This window comes from Lathamus discolor, chromosome 3, assembly GCF_037157495.1.
Source record: "Lathamus discolor isolate bLatDis1 chromosome 3, bLatDis1.hap1, whole genome shotgun sequence".
NCBI lineage: Eukaryota > Metazoa > Chordata > Aves > Psittaciformes > Psittacidae > Lathamus > Lathamus discolor.
The window spans coordinates 65,605,002-65,622,336 of NC_088886.1; the positions used below are offsets into that span (position 1 = coordinate 65,605,002).

Consider the following 17,335-nt stretch of genomic DNA (forward strand, 5'->3'; position numbering starts at 1 on the left):
ATTTATGTACCTGAGAACTGTGGCTGCTGAACAACCGTGCTGGGCACTATTAAAACACTAATGTATGAATTCTTTGTTCTTGGTGTCCTGTACTATTGAGCAGTTAATATTAACACTTCCACATTTTTACTTGGTATGTTAATGCTGTTAAATTCAAAGAGTATAACTGAGATGGATAGCATTAAGAAGAAATCTGGTTGGCAAAACCATTCTTATGCAGTGGTGATGAATGGCCACTGCGAGAACTATTATATTAGTGTAAGGAAAGGAAATAGTAATTATTTGTTGTTACTCTAAATGAACATACTAATAAATAGCAACAGGCAGTCAATGTTGCTTTGAGCTTTTGGCTGCTTTTTCCTCAGTCAGTTTTTGTGTGCAAACAATACGGAACACGAAAACCAAGGTAAGGGTATATTTTTAAGCGTAATATGTTCTCTCTCTCTCTCTCTCTTTATTCTGGGTTGGTTGGGTTTTGGGGTTTTTTGTGACCCAAAAGCTAACTGCTGAAACCACAAACACTGTTGTTTTAATACCTGTTGCTTCTAAATTGTAAGTTGAAGGAAAACTGTTTAAAACCCCTCCCCAAACCCACAGAAGTCCCTTTCCATCTGGGTGGATCAAGTGGCTGTAAAGGTCACTAAGTATACCTGAGCTTTGGTAATGCCAAACAGCTGAACCGTTTGTTTGCCAATCAGATTTTGTGTTCAGTGTTTGTCATATTCACTGATCATGATGCCCGTTCATTGTGCTTATGAACAAAATATTTCTGAATAACCCTTTATTACTTCATTATAACGGCATCAGACACACAATCCTGCACGCATAAAGTGATGTCAGGATTAAAGCTGTAAAGGTTATTGCTGAAGGAAAAGTAATCTTCCCTGTAGTGTTACCTCTGCAGGTATTACCTCTCAAAAAGCACTGCTCGAAACAGTTGTTCTCAGCTACAAAAGCTGTAATTCACACAGCCAAGAGCATAAATCTTTGACTTTACAAACACACAAGTTAGCACTGAAGGCTTTTTGCTTTGAGAGGGTGGTGGTGAATTTCACTGATCAAAAACCTGGACTCTGACTAATTCAGTCACTGCTTTGCCTCACGTAATTGGCAAAAGCTGATTCTTTATTAACCTGTTCTTTGATTCATTCTCTTTCGGGTTTAAATGGGGAGGTAAGTGCTGTGGTGTGGTCCCTTCAACTTTCTCAATGGTCTTTTAGGCAAAGCCAGTGAAGTGGACATGAAAAATGAGATTTTGGAGGATATGGGGAAAAGAGAAATCTTGCAGAATACTGAGCATGAGGAACACAAAGAGGAGTCTGAGGAGCAGGAATTGCATGCTGATGAAAATGCAAACGCACAAAAAATGGTTGAAGAACGTGATGCGCTGTCAACAGTGATGTTACCAGATAGCAGGTTTACAGTACAAATTCAAAGCCTCACAGAACACATATCAGGGAGTACTTCTTCAGATGATGATAATGGTGCAGATGATTTGAGAAAGGTGGCAGAGTCTGCAGGCACAGCAGTCCAGCAGCCTGTCATTACAGAGGCTGAACACTGTGACTTAAATGCAGTGTCGGATCAGAACTTGGAGGTGGGATCTCTCCAAGGTCATGAGATGTTTGATACTCCTCAGGAAATGCATAGTGACTTAGGTACAGAGCATGAACTGGAAAAAGCTGCACCCCAACAGCAAGAACAAGAGGATCTTAAAAGTAGCCATGTCCTGAGTGATAATGAAATGGATCAAGAGACCAACATCGCAGCCAAGAGCTGTGAGTTGGCTTCTAACCAGGCAGGGCTCCCAGAGGTTACAGCATCAGGCTTAGTTAGTGAAGAGGAAAAAGGGGAGAACCACACCAAGGCACTCCAGCACTCAGAAGAAAGCGCCGAAAACCAGGTTCCAAGTGTCTTGGAGGAAAAGTTTGTGGAAAGCCAAGACAGTACCGATGGAAGAGCTGGAGAAACAGGTGATAGAGCTGAACAAGAAAATGAGGTTAGGAACACGGTTCAGGGTCAGTCGACAGAAACAGAGCCTGTGGGTTTGGAGGGGATGGGGGCATGTGGAAGTGGTGTCCCAGCAGCTGAAATTGAAAAGGAAGGCAGAGGCCATCAGGCATTCATTCAGCCAGTTTCTCCAGAGGACAGTCCTTCAGCATCATCAGAGAAACAAAATATGCAGTATGAATCTGAACTTGAAAATGCTATGGCTGAGAAGGATGGACAAAAGGAAGCATTAACAGAGGAGCTGGAGATGTGTTCAGATTCTGCAGAAACAGGCAAGCAAGATAAGATCTCTGTGGGGGCTGTGGACTGTATTACTGAGGTAGAAGGAAGTGTTCTACAGCAGGCAGAGCCAGACAGAGAGATTGTGATGCAGGTGACGACTCAGGAAACCAGTTTTGACCCAAGCCTTTTAGATGACAGGATTAAGGAGTCAGAACTGGAAACAGGGGATGAGTCTGGGACAGAAAAGGAAAGTAGGACAGAATGGGTAGAAGATACAAAGCTGAAGGTAGGAGTTCAAACTGTTCAGTCTAGTGAAGAAGCAATAGGTGAGACAGTAGGAGAAAAAAATACTCCTTTTGAAGGTGAAGCACAGAATGCAGCTAAACAAGAGGAAGGTGAATCTAAAGAGGAGTCAACTGTAGATGTTAGTGTAGCTACTGGAAACAAAGTTTATAAAGAAACACTGGAAGAAAATGAGCAAGAGTTAGAGCTTGCAGACCACCATGGTGGTGGATGTACGTCTGAAGAAGGTGCAAATGATTCCCTGGCACAGAAAGCTGAGTCGGATGCAAATGTTAGTGAACACATTATACTGGAGGATCAAGCCAAGGAAAGACTGGAAGGTGATGGTGATGTCTTTGATTTTGATGAAGAGTCAAATCAGATACTAGAAACTGATAAAAAATGTGATGAAGAGAAAGCTTATACACAGAAGTATGAGGGTGATGGAACAAAGGGTGCTGCTGGAAAAACAGCCCAAACAGATGAAGCTGGAGAAGGAAAAGGCAAAATAGAAACAGAAGACATCTTGACTAAAGCTGACAGTTTGCAACAAAAAAAAGCTGATGAGCCTGAAGAAACAGGGGAAGCAGCATGGAAAACTGAGGAGAAGACTGATGTGGTGGAAGATGAAATCAAAGCATCAGATTCTAATAAAGTAGAAAATGTTACGGAACAGGATTTGGAAAGTGCTGGCAATAACAGGGAAGAAAGCAAGGAGGATTTGCAGAGTGGTCGAAGGGGCAAAGGTAGATCCAGAGATGACTGTACAATATCTTAAGTTCAGAATCCCAAGACTACAAAAGCTACATGCCATTTGATCAGTCCCAGTAAAGAAGCATGCACTTTGCACAATACATCAGACCTTAAGAATACTCTTGAATCTAGGGTTTTTTTTATAGGTAACTCTCATCATAATACAATGTTATGTAAGTGGTAATGATGCAAATATTAAGTTACTCACTGACATACCTGGCCACAAGAAATTGTGTGTGGGTTCAGTATTGCTGTGTCTCAGGTTAAAAGTTTATCACTGAAAAAGCAAGCTTCACAGATCTTCACTGTCTTGCCATTAAAACACTTTTAGTGTGGATAACTGCTACTGAGTAACTTCTATAGGAAATTCTTCGTTTTTCTAGCCTAGATGATAAATGTTTTGAATGCACTTAATGTGCCCTTTGTGCACTTACGCGCATACTTATGTGTACTTGCATGCATGAGATCTACAGTAAGTACATTACCACTTCATGAAGGAACTCAGTGGATCAGCAACACTGATGTGATTTTGAGCCTTCTTTCTGAATGATTGAAGCCTAGGAACCGATTTGGGGTTTTTTCCCCCATTGGAAAAAGACAATCCTCTCATTCCATTTTTGTGTGTTTCTCATATGGTCATAGCCCCAAATATAGTCTGTTCAGTCTAAACACTTCAGAAGGACAATATTCAGTTTGAAGAAAGCGCAACGTATACACGTCTTAGTTCACTGAAGGGAACAAATATTACATGTTTACTTCATCTGGGCACTTTGCACCACAATAGGCCTTTACTCCATGGCTCACATGGGGGTTTTTCTGGTTTTTTTTTCTGAAGAAAGTGTCAATACACTCCATAACATATGCCTTAGATTTGCTGTCAAGTACTGTCTAGTTATGAATATATAAAACACCTATTTTTTCCAAGAAGATTTTTGTTTAAAATCTTCATTTCTTTACACTTTTTTTTTTTTTTCCCCAAACTATGATTCTGAAAGAATCTGAAAAATTCTTTATCTCTGGAAAATTCTTACCTCTTCCTTTCTGGAAAGAAGATAACTTTGCATGTCTTAATTCTCACTGGACATCAGACCAAAGACTATTGTTATTCCATATAGCAGCCCCTGTGCCTTTTTGAAAAGCTGGATTGCTTTAAGTTGCTGGCATAAATTAAACACTTTGATTCCATTGGTGTATTTCTGTTTGCATTTTTGCTAGTGCTTGGGAGGAAGAGCATGTTTTGCATACTTAAAAATCCGTTTAAAGTTGTTCTAAGCAATGAACATCCCAAAGAAATGCAAATCGAGGAATTGGGATGGGGTGGGGGGGGTGGCTATGGAAGGTTGTATTTGTGATGTTGCAAAGTTGATGGAGTACAAACAGACTGCAAAATGTCAAGATGTATATCAAAGTGTACTGAGCTGTATATAATTGAAATAAACATATTTTATACTCTAAATTGCCTGTCTAGAGCACTGTTTATAAACCTGCATCAATATTTATTTAAATTGTATAATGTAAAAAGCATTTTTTTTCTGCAGCTTTTTTTAAATTGATTGCGTTATGCTACATAGCTAGAAGACCTATTTTACTTGGAATGGGCAGCCTTGGTGTTTGAAGACCTTTAATATATGATAGCATCCTTTACAGTTCTTTTACAGGTCACAGTTAACCTGTAACTCTTTTTTCATACGGCTTCTCTCCAACTTAGAGCAGTTCCAGTATGGTTTCCCTAAGTACTAGCAGTTGTTCTTAAGAGTTTACCTTAAATGCTAATCTAAAAAGTCACAGACCTCAAAAGCATCTTTCATTACTATGTGGTAGTGTTTATTTAAAGATTTGTCTCTGCTGTACTTCAAACAATAATGCATGGTTTAATGTTGAAAGTATTTTAAATGCATTTGTATTTAAATGCTAAATACAGTTAAATATATAATTAAACATCCTTACCAGGCTTCACCTATACTTGTGGATGGATCCATAAGCAACTCCCAGTGAAATTAGGAACATGCCAGCATTTTCTGTATTTTTCATACAAGTTTGTTTCTAATAGAAATTCTTCTGGATAGTTGAGGAGGTAGTGAACTAATTTGAACTAGTTTTTCCACTCCAGAAAACAGAATATCTGTAAGAGAGGTCCTTTTTAAAGCCGAGTCACAGAAGGAGAAACAATTCTAGTTTTAACTGTCCATTTACAAGCTTTTATCCCACAGTAAGTGTCCGACTCTCAGTGAAACTAGAGTAGGAACAAGAACATTGGCATAGCTGACGTACTAGAAATCCACCCGTGAACATTACTGCTTGGTACCTCTGTTGGTAGCTGGTCGCTGACTTCTGGAATTGGGCAAGTACTATGGAGGAAAAGGTCACTGTTTTCTTTTACCTCTTTCATTTTTGCTTGAGTATATACGCACATTGAGTAAGAGGCAGAGGTCTCCCAGATGAATCAGCTTGAAGATAAAGGGAACTGCTAGATGTTCTATTAAAAATTGAGTAATTTAAATATTATATGTCAGCTAGCATTGAGTGAAACGTGTGCCGTTAAAAAGGGACAGGAGATGGTGTCTCAGGAGGAATTACCTAGAAAATACATATTTTGTAAATCTACACAGCTGAGAACAGTTTTTGGCATTTTCCCTCCCATATCTAATGAAAACAAGAACAGATGCAGTTTGTCCCTTTCTTTATTGGTTTTGACTTTCAGGGACAGTGAAATAGCAAATCATTCTTTTCATAGTCTAACATGAAACCAAGAAATCATGAGAGGACCTAAAACCAAGATTCATATTTTCTATTATGTTACCCATTTTGCTTTGAGCAAGGGCAGTCTGATGAGCACGACCTGCAGTGTGTAAGACTTGTCTCAAAGTAGCTCCATAGCTCCAAATGCTCACTGTGTTTTCTGTTCCAAACCTGGTGATTGGCACATGTGGCCTCTAATCCTGATTTGTGCATTACTGTGAATTTGGAGCTATCCTGAAATGCTTTCAAAAGCAGTAGCTGAAGAAAGTCGCTTGCCTTATTTGGCAAGTAATAGTGAAAAACTTTGGTCAGTGTTTTCTTATCACAGAAAGGAACAGACCTCCTGTCCCTCTCAAAATCAGTATTGCAAGCTTGTGTCTTCCTAGTCTTGTGCTTCACTGACCCAACAGCCTGTCCCCAGCAGTGTCTCTCTTTGGGAAAAAGGAGAAAGCATTTCTCAGAGTTTGTTATTGTTGTTTCCTGGTGATCCAGAATAAATCAGCAGATCTGGAAAAGGAGTATTATCCAACCTGCTATTGATCTCCTAGTTTGATTCTTGGGGGCTGTAATGAGTAATACCAGCTGCTTGGGGCTGCTGGTATGATTTCATGAGATGTTTCCCCATCCTCCAACTGCAGTTTACCCCTTGCGATTGCATTGGGATTACTTACATTCTGGGCCATACATCATGCAAGTAATTTGTGTTAAAATCAGCTGCTTCCCACCCTGGGCTCCTCTCCAGGTAGGAAGATACATCTGGGATCGGTGGCTGGTTAGGGGGTGTTAGGTCAACTGTGCCACTGGAACAGCACCCTAGTTAGTAATACCTTGAGTCAATTACAGTATCGAAGGAATAAGAATAGTAATTTGACTTGCAAACAGGCCTGTACAATAGCAGAAGACACTGGTAACCACCCCCCCACCCCCCCTGTGTCCTGCTGTCTCCCAGGCCTTCCCAGGGCCTAGCTCCTTCCATCAGCCTTCTGTTAAGCTCTTTGGCGTATGAAAGCCATGTACTGGTGCAGTGACTAGCCAGGGAATCATGTTACCAAAGTTAAATCTAAGTGAGATGAGTGTCACACTGCCATTGTTCATCTTTGCATGTGAAATAGGGATGGTGACAGTTACAGATGACCATGTTAATTAGCTGCTTTGCGTCCTAATTCAGTAGATTGCTCTTTTCTGCGCACCTGTCCTCAAGGTCCTCAGATCCTTGATTTGTTGGAAAAATGTCTCCTAACTGCAGAATTAAGGTAAAGTAAGCTTTCTGTGTTAGTGTGAGGTTTTAAGAGAATGAGACCCAAGAGACTTTTGCCCATGCATGCAGAAAAATTTTCCACATGAATGGCAGTTTTAGCAAACTGATTTTGTTCTGTGGTCTTGTAAATCCTGATGCCAGTGTGTTATCTGCCCCAGTGGGAAGATGTCCATAATGGGTGAAGAGAGAACTGAAGGTGAGACAGATTTGAAGGCCCAACCCAAAACACAGGGAAAGGGGCTGGAAGAAGCTGATGCACTTCTTTACTGGAAACTAGAGGAGGTGTCTTTTTTTCAGGCGGCCATTCTTCATCCCACAGCAGTAGTTATGTTAATGAAAGTCACTTAGCTAAGTACATGACTAAGTTATTTTCAGGATCAAGATGGATTATTTGGACCCTTTGTAGTAAATAAATCTGGGCTAATTTTGTAGGGCCTAGAGTTTTCTTCTGCATCAGTCCTCATTCTCTTTCCAATCCATCGAACTTCATTTCTCAGTCTCTGCCAACCTATGACTTCAAGCCCTATCTCCAAGTCTGAGTATTTCTGACCTTTCTTTTACTTATCCTGTCCTTGTTTTCTTCATTGACCATTATTTTTCTTCCCTATATTTCATCTTTCACAGAATTTCTCTTAAGCTTCCTTTCCTTCTCATATAGATAAGTGGAATTGTGTAGCTATTTTGAAAGGATTTATATTTGTGAATTTCTGTTACTCATGGCAGGCTACAAAAATCTAGCTTCTTCATATCATATTTGTTTTTTTCATATCAGTGCTCAGGTGTAACAATGGTGGGTGTATTACAAATGGCTGGGAGGATAGGACTTGAGGAGGTTCAAAATGAATGCATAGAACTGCTGAACTGGGATGTTGCTTTAAGATCTATATTTGTTTATTGCATCAGAAGTCAAGGTAAAGGTTTATTCCCTTCTCTAGAAAGACTGCTGATATATGGGGACTTGTATACTTAGGAGGGAATGACATGACATACCACATTACTACTAGCTAATGTCCACCATGTAGAGGGACTCATATGAAAGCCAGGTTTCCCCATGATTTGATTCAGTACAGACTTTATTTCCTTTACTGCATGTATTAACAAGAAAAAAAGGGGAACCACAAGACTCTGGCACATTCATGATTTGTCAGCAAACAAGAACTGGTATTTTTAAGGCTTTTCAGAAATACTTAAGTCTGTCAGCAGAATTCCCCTGGTAGAAGCCCACCAGAGTTTTCTCTGTAATTTGTAAATTGCTTTCCTTAAGTTTAGAGAAAGACATTTTTCTTGACTGACCATTTAATTAACAGGCCTGACCTTAGATGTGGAGCTCAGTTCTGAACACCCTTGGTTCTGAACAGGTGACAGTTTGCTGGCAAGGGAGGCAAGCTAAATAAACCTGCAGAAAACATTCATGTCAAACATGTGGAATAAGACCCGTCTGAGGTCAATATATCCTCAATATATCCTGTATATTGTACACATAAGTATAGTTGAATACTATGTTCCAGTGTACTTCTGTTGATGTGTATCTGAACAAACTAAGGTTGCTAATATGGTAAAGTAACTTTATTGATAAGGAAATTTGTGAGTACCTGCTAAAATGCTTTCACATTCTGCACCCCTTAACAGGGAAGGGAAAACCCAAGTGATTTGGTTACTTTCTAGTTCTTTTTGCCAGCTCTCTCGTTCTGTAGTGTGCACTTTATTAATGAATGCCCCACACATCCATGTGTTGATCTGTAGCACTTCTAAGTTCAAGTGTAGCACAACAGCTGGTCCAGATTGTCCATTGCCTACTTGATGTTTGACGAGGAGAATTGACTATGAATGTTTAAAGAGAAAAGAAAGCTTTACCGGACTGCTGTGTTAGAAACAAAAATAATTGAATGAGCAAAGGTTTGTTCTGGTCATAATATTGGACATAACACAAAATGCCATTGCCATGCTGTTTAGTGAAAGAAGTGATGATGTAAAGTGCTGAGAATGTGCTTAGCTATGATTATAGGTGTTTACAGTATTTTCAGTATGCTAAACTGTAAAGATTTGAGATATTTTGTGTTGCAGTTGTGTTTGACCCTAGAGTTCTTGCATGCTAACCTAACGTAGAAGATTAGCCTCTTTGCATGCAGCTGGGTGCTGCTACTGCCGTGACAAGCATGTTCTGTGAGAATGACATAACCTCCCCTGGCTGCAGCCCCTTCCCAGCCCTGTCTGTGGCCTCGTTTCCTGTGGTACGTGCATAATTACATTCATCATTCGTTTCACTAACCTTAATGGTTCGGTCTTATATCACGATGCACTCTGAAATGTGCAGCGCAATCAAATCGGCACTGAACTCTCAGTTTTCTTTTTCAGACAGGCTGAAAAAACTCATTGATGAACGAGAATCCTTACTAGACCAGGTAATCACAGGAAAATGCAAATGCTGTGTGCTCACTAACTCTGTGATAAGAATAGCATAGACGAAGAAAACCAAAATGTAAGGCATAGAACAGCAGTGAGGTTACCTTTCAGAAGGTGTGCTGGGTTGCTCTTGCTGAGAACATACTGCACTGCTTGCCACTTTATTCTTCCCCTGAAACATTCCTCCTGTGCATTAACTTAGGATACAGGGGAGGAAAAACATGACGCAGTGTGCTTGTTCTGTGTTGCTAACCAGTCACATTCAGTGTCCTTAGTCACCTACAACTCCTACTCCAGGAGTATATCTGAAAAATAATACTTCAGATTGGCCAAGCTCAAGGGAAAAACAAATACAGTCCAGAAAATTTAGAAGCAAGTATTGTCTCAGAGAGTAATCCTTCCTCATTTGTGGGTAATGGGCCATTTGGAAGAAAATTCTGGAGGAATTGCAGTAGATGGGTAAATAGCAATTAAAGTAAGTATTGCTGGTACCATGATATTCCATAGTGGATATAAAGCTCACTCAAAGAAACTTCAGCTGATCTGTTTCTTTGTAGGGCACTCTACACTTTCATTTATGGACTGTATCCTTGCCCTTGAGACTTCACACACACCCAAACGTGGTGACTGGTTTTCAGGAATGTTTTACATGACTCCGGCCACAGAGCATTTATGGCTTTGCTAATAAAACAGCTGTCTTCCACTTGTTATGTTTGGTATATGCATAAGCACTGATACTTAAGATATGATGAGTCATTTGCCAACAGAATTTCTAGGAAATTATTTTGTAAGTAAAGATTTTTGGGGGAATTTATGTTTTAAAAAAGACTTTTTTTTTTATAGTACTTGAGTGAATTTGAGTACTGAGACAAAAACCTCCCTTACTGATCTTATTAACTAATTATTTTGCGACTTTCAGGTTAAAAAATTAAAAGGACAACTGGAAGAAAAACAAAAGAATGGCAGGATGGAAAATACGCAGTCAGAAGATGAAGTTCTGGAAAATGGGACAGATATGCACATGATTGACCTCCAAAGTGAGCTGCAATTTGATTTAAAGAGAACTTTTGGTGTCTTGCATGTGAATAAGAAAAATGTATCTGTGCAATAACCATGTGCCTCTAAGTAAGAAATGAGCCTTTGATTCTAAGGGAGCTTCAAACTGGGAGCCAGCCGTGCACCTCTCTGCTAGAGGTGAGGGAATGATTATCCTTGTTTGAGCAAGGTTGCGACTGGAAAACTGGGATGAGTTTCTGGTTAATTCTGCTTTCAGAGTGGTCAGAAGGGCATCAGGCAAGACTGGGAACAGCACCTAGCTGCTGGGCACTTGTTTTGACAGAGCACTTCCTACTTTACTGTTGCCCCAAGTAGATATCTGTAGCATGGAAATCTTGTGACAGACTTGTTAGACACTGTTAAGACTTGTTCTGACATCTCTGATAAATCTGCAATTCTTTTAGGAGATGCCAACAGACAGATCAGTGATCTCAAATTCAAACTAGCAAAGTCTGAGCAAGAGATAACAGCACTGGAGCAGAATGTAAGTTTCTGGGTTGTTCTGTTTGTCTAGGCATGGTGAGTGCAAAGGGAAAGTGTATTTTATTATGTGACATACGTATTAAATGAAATCATGATTACTGTGATTTTTCCCTTAAAATAAGAAGCACAGGAGTATTGGAGCATCAGGGCTACTGAACTTCAGTCATTAAAGACTAAATTGCTTTCATTTATGCATGGGGAAAGTTAATATATCCTTCTTTACTGAAGGAAAAACATTCAAAGACAAAGATATGCTGAGAGCACTTACTGAACTCTTCAGAATCCTTTGTTATACCTAGCTATTGACAATTTTAAATGGCTGTCAGCATATAATGTAGTATATATGGATCTTACACAAGACTGTTCAATTTGGGCTGCTTGTTCTTGTGCAGTGTATGTCAGTGATACTCTTGCTAAGTATATTTTGTTGTTATTGCTGGAAGAATATTAAATATGGATATGTATAAAAGCTCTAGAGTAAGTTAGCCTGGCCAGGCTTCCTTGGTATGCCTTTTTCCCCTCAAAATATACCTTTATTTTATTAAAGAAAAGTAAGCATCTCTCTAGTTACTGCTTAACTACTGGTGGAAGTGTAAAGCTTCACAGTAACTTCTTGGTACAGCTTTTAATTAAAGAAATCTGCCTTCACCTTAGGTAATACGACTGGAAGGTCAGGTAGCCCGATACAAAACTGCTGCTGAAAATGCTGAAAGAGTAGAAGATGAACTAAAAGCAGAGAAACGCAAACTACAGAGAGAGGTAACTCTAAATGCAGACTTAAGTTCTTCTTGTACAACCTGAATCTAGAAGCAGCCTTTAGATGCTCAGATTCGTGTGCTGCTTTGCAGCTGTGAACGTTCCTGTGGTTTGACAAGCTGAAGAACTCCTACTTCGCTGTCCTTGTCCTTTGTGATACCTGAAGGCTCATTACTTTGGGTGTTATAAATTCTGTGTTTGTAAATACTGATCCTTTTAGATCCTTTTAGATTACTGGTCCTTTTAAAGCATGTGATTCAGAAATTATAGCAGTAGAAAGCTGGAAATGCTGTTGTAAAGTTAATTTGTGTGTTGCATTATTTAAGCACAGTACCACACCTTACAATGACAGTCTAAACTTTCAAGCTTCAGAGTCTAAACTTGAGGGCTAAATGGGTATGAATCATTCTCATTGAGCCTGGTTTTCTTGCTCTGTCAATTTATTCACACCTGTTTGCTGTCATGTGTCTGTCCATGTTCCTCTTAAAACGTTGCATCTTCAAGCTGTCTGTAATTTTGACCTTACTTGTCTTACCAAAGTTCATGTTCTCTCCAAGCAGCTGCTACAACCAGCTTAAATATGTTTGTCAGCTTCTTTCACACCCATCTCCTGAGGTTTTGGTTTGGTTTTTGGGGTTTGTTTTTTTGTTGGGTTTGGCTTTTTGCAGTGCGGCCCTATAAATACTGCTTTGTGCAGCCTACCTCTCTCTCCTTCTCCATCCTATGGTGGGTTTTATTAGAGAACTAAGTCACCCAATTCACAGCTGTGGCTGTAGTTACAGGAACCAAAAACATGAAAACCAGGCAGTGAGACAGGTATATGTCACCCATCAGGTATCTCTGTGCCTGTGAAGTTCAGGCAAACTCTGAGCCGTTTGTTCAACATCCTGTATATAACTTTGACTCTCGGCACCGTGCTTAGAAACTATCTCTCTCTGTGGCCTTCAAAGCAGTAACACAGCATTCACTTTTCTCAGAATCACAGAATAGTTTGGATTGGAAGGGACCTTAAAGCTCAACCAGTTCCAACCTCCTGCTACAAGCAGGGACACCTTCCACTAGAGCAGGTTGCTCCAAGCCCTGTCCAACCTGGCCTTGGACACTGCCAGGGATGGGGCAGCCACAGGTTCTCTGGGCTTCTGTTTTAACTGCTAATAAAAATTTTCAATTGCCTTACCTTGTAAGGCAGTTCCAGCAGTATAATCAGTTAGTGTAAGTAACTAGAAACCTTGGAAAGGGAAAATACTGTGAAAGTTAGCATATTTTTCTGCTTCCCTCCCTTAGCTTCGTTCAGCATTGGATAAAACTGAGGAGCTTGAAGTCAGCAATGGTCATCTAGTAAAACGCTTGGAGAAGATGAAGGCCAATCGGAGTGCTTTACTGTCTCAGCAATAACCACCACCTTTGGATGGAAACCACTAATACGTGACAGAATCATAACAACGTTGCAGATGCTTCTGTCTCTTGCTGTCTGGGATGCTTTGTGTCATGCCTTCTGAGAACAAACAACCCCAACATTTGCTACGTGCCAGCCAGCTGTGGTTCCTTCTACGCAGTCAAACCTACTGCACTATATACAGAGGAGTAGCTGATCCAAATGGCTGTGCCTGCAGGAGCCCTTCTACATCGATCAGTGGGTATATTTGAAGTACAATATCCATCTATAAGAAGCACATCAGGCATCGCATTAAGCTCTAGAAGGCACAGCAGCCATTTATTGCCATTTAAAATGGCATTCAAAGAAGACATTTTAACTAGACTGGAATTTTGTGTCTTGCTGAAAATAAAATAAAAAAATTAAAAAAAAAACAACCCAAAACCAACCAAGCAACAAAACCACTGTAAGTTTTGGACTTTCTGATGACAGGATCTGTAATTTAGTGACTACGGTAGAGTTATTCATAGTAGGTTTTTCATTTACAAATCACTGTGGAACCACAAGCCATTACAAAGCAAAAATCCTTCACTGGAAACCATGGAAGAAAATGGTCTTGGAAGCAAAAGTGACCTTAAATGACTTTGCCAATAAAACAAAGGTGTTTGGAGGTATTTTTGCACCAGTGGAATCATAAGACTATTTTATTTCAGGGTAAATAGACAATAGCTTCATTGAATTTTCAACTTTTATTTGTATTATTTAATCACTGCTCTTGGAGTTGAAGTAAACTACTTTTAAAGGATGTAAAGTTGCATTAATAAACCAGCATAAGGCTGTGTTTTAAGAAATGGTGGGTTTTGCACTTAGGTCATTCACTTTGATGCATTTCTCAAAGCAAATGTCATTTGCTTAAAATATGTAATGGGTTTTTTACATCAGAAACTATGTACTGGTCCATGAAACTAGGAAACTATGCCGCTATAAAATACGAGTCTAATTTTTAAAGTAACTGATAAGTAAAGAAGCACTTTAGAAAATGTTACTGCCTATGGTTTTTCTACAAATACGGAAGTAGCAAATTATTTTCTTCTACCATCATTATAAAGGTTTTCCACTCTTCATGGAAAATAATGTAACCAATGAAGATGTTGCAGTCAATTTATTATAAACAACTAGCACTACAGCTCTGGTTTATTGGAAATTTTTCAGAATGTACCACTCAAAGGAGAACAGCAGTTACCTGAAGAATAAAGCTGTCCTTCCCCCATCAACCTGAACAAAAAAGCTTGCAAGCAAGGTAGGCAACCAGTCCCTTAGGACTCTGTTCATGTAGTGAAGCAGCATCTCTTGTTTGACAGGAGCAGCCTTCTGTCAGTGCTGACTGCCTCAATAGATAACGGTTCTGCCAAGCCAGATCCAGACACGGGAGACCATTTCTTCTTAACCTGGTCTTCAGATTCTGGTCCAAATATTTCCCTAGCCTCTTCCTCACAAACTGGAGGTTAAAGTATAAACCGCTGCTATTTTCAATGTAAGGGGATTGCTGGCGTCTTCTTAGAGCACCTTCACAAATTAATTAAACCAAAAACAGTGTCTGAATGTGTTTCTCTGGGTCAGCTAGAAAATAACACCTTTCTCTTCATCTCTTCTGAGTGCACCCATAAATTTAGGAATGAAGTACTGAAATTAATACTCCAGGAAAAGGATGAAGGCTTTTTTTTTTCTGCCCATGGGGAGAAGGCTTTTTTTGTGCCCCTAGGGAAATAAGTATGTCCTTGTTGGTAAATGTGGTGGAAAATGGGAATGAAAGGAATGTTTGAAATTTCCACTCCAGCTAGGACTTTGGGTTTTTCCTTTGTTTTCGAGAGGAACATTCAGATGCAGAGCCCGGTTTCTTGTGGAATACCTCAGAATCGCTGTGGGTACCAATTAACAATTCTCTGTGGTTGACTTGTAATTTCTGGTGTATAAAGCCTCTGGGGCCTAAACAAAAAATGAACTAAGGGTTTTCCAGAATGCAAGCAGATGTGCTAAACGTAACATCTTAGTAACTGATGTGTGATTGCCACCGTTCGTATTTTTATTTGTGGTAGCAGTGAAAACCATCTCTCCTGGCAAGGTTGAGGAGAAACAACATAGCAACCGAGCATTGGTCCAAAAGGCTAAAAGTAATTTTGTTCATCAAGAAGTGATGTGTTCTATCATTTTGAAGTAGATCCCATCTCACATCCCCATAAGCATTAACCTCATGGCAGAAATCAGATGTGTATTTCAACCTGGATATGCTTATAGTAGAAATTGTGTGTGGTAAAGTAGCTGAATGTTGAAGCTGCATTTCCTGACTCCTCTGTTCCCCCCCCCCCCCCCCCCCCCCCCAATTTTCAGTATGACTTAGCTTTAGAATAAGGGAAGAAAAAGTACTGGTTGTTTTACAGCAAACTGGTTTATGTTTTCCTGTGAAGAATGTACAACAAACCAGGGCTTTCAATCGTAATAATATATGCACATGCCCCAGTCCTTTTAATTGAGCTCCAGATAAGAGGGCCTTGGTACCCAGCCCACTGAATGGCTCCTGGGGGAAACCAGGATGGGTTTTCCTACAATTTGTATTTAAAATTGTTGTCCTTTGGTTTATTTTTAAAACACTAAATAATTTTATTGTTTGCAAATGGAATGTTGCCCAAAATGGCTTTGTTTGGTTTTCTTGTTGTTTTTTTTTTTTATCAAACTGTTAGGAGGTATGAGCATGGAAAAGGAAATTCATGAGCAGAACTTGCCAATAAAGATGTCACTTGTTTGGGTTAGTTTTTATAGAATGGCCTGTCATGATCATGTTACTGACAAAAGTTCTCTTGGAAAATACAGACTTTTTGGACGATACTGGTTTTAACAGCTGCTTCTCATTTTTAATACATTGCTGCAGCCACACAGATGTGAGCAACACTGGTTGTAAAATGCGCAAAGGGGCTTGTGTGACTAAGGGCACTGGGTGTCAGACATACTTCCAAATACCAATGCTTTTAATAGTGGGGTGCACTTCATGAAGGGGAAGACAGGGACAATGTCCCGTCAGGAAAAATTTGAATGGTCTTGCTGACTGGATTCATTTTCCACTTAGGGTTTTTACGATGGGTTACTATAGGTAATCCACATAGTAACTTTCTCTGGAAGAATCCTTCACAGTAGGAGGCAGCTTGGTTTATCAAAAACATGACAAATTTAGTATTAAATGTCATCCTGAACTGATCATGAGCAGCAATGTTTTGTACACTTTATTATGAACTTCACGTGTGTCTGTTTAAAGGCTGGAGGCACAGGTGGGAAGCAGTGGTGAATGGCCATTGAGTGTGCACTCACTGTGGAGCAGCCAAATTGCGAGGTGCATGGCGCAGGTGACTGGTGGCTCAGCTCTGCTATGGAGGCATTAGGGGAGACAGCTGTGGGGGACATTGTTTGGGCAGCAGCAAGGGTGCTCAGCTTGCTTTGGAGCTGGGATGAGTGCTGTGAGCCACGGTTCCCTGCCTGCAGGTTCCCCCTGGGTGAGCAGGGGCACCAGGGTGCTCCTGAGGGCTGCCCCCGTCCTCTCCAGGAGCTCTGCTGTGGCTTTCCACGATGCACTGTGACGTGGGAGCTGTGCCTTAATACCAGAGCTGGTTCTAACCAAACTGGGCTGTTGAGAAGGACTCTTCATGAGGGACTGCAGTGATAGGGCAAGGTGTGATGGGTTCAAACGGAAACAGGGGAAGTTCAGGTTGGAGGTAAAGTTCTTTACTGTGAGGGTGCTGAGGCACTGCCACAGGGTGCCCAGAGAAGCTGTGGCTGCCCCATCCCTGGCAGCATCAAGGCCAGGTTGGATGAAGTCTTGGTTGACATAGTGTGTGGTGTCCTGCCCACGGAATGGGAGTTGGAACTAGATGATCTTAAGGTCCTTTCCAACCCTATCCTATGGAACTGTCAAAACAACCACCCAAATTGTCCCAAACCAGCTCAAATGA

The 17,335-nt window shown here is 40.4% G+C and overlaps 1 protein-coding gene across 5 annotated transcripts in view; it reads left to right on the plus strand.

Annotated features, from left to right (window-relative positions):
- The window catches only part of LRRFIP1 (LRR binding FLII interacting protein 1), a 108,869-nt gene extending 92,649 nt beyond the window's left edge, over positions 1-16,220 (plus strand). For 3 of the 5 annotated variants that reach the window (XM_065669625.1, XM_065669626.1, XM_065669627.1), the window contains one exon: positions 1,221-4,723. In XM_065669625.1, the coding sequence (XP_065525697.1) occupies positions 1,221-3,292 (2,072 nt within the window). In that variant the 3' untranslated portion in view covers positions 3,293-4,723. Of the gene's footprint in view, positions 1-1,220; positions 4,724-9,619; positions 9,667-10,586; positions 10,705-11,127; positions 11,208-11,860; positions 11,966-13,246 lie in introns of those variants that run through there. The other 2 variants (XM_065669629.1, XM_065669628.1) reach the window with 1 other exon arrangement.
- Positions 16,221-17,335: the final 1,115 nt, after the last annotated feature.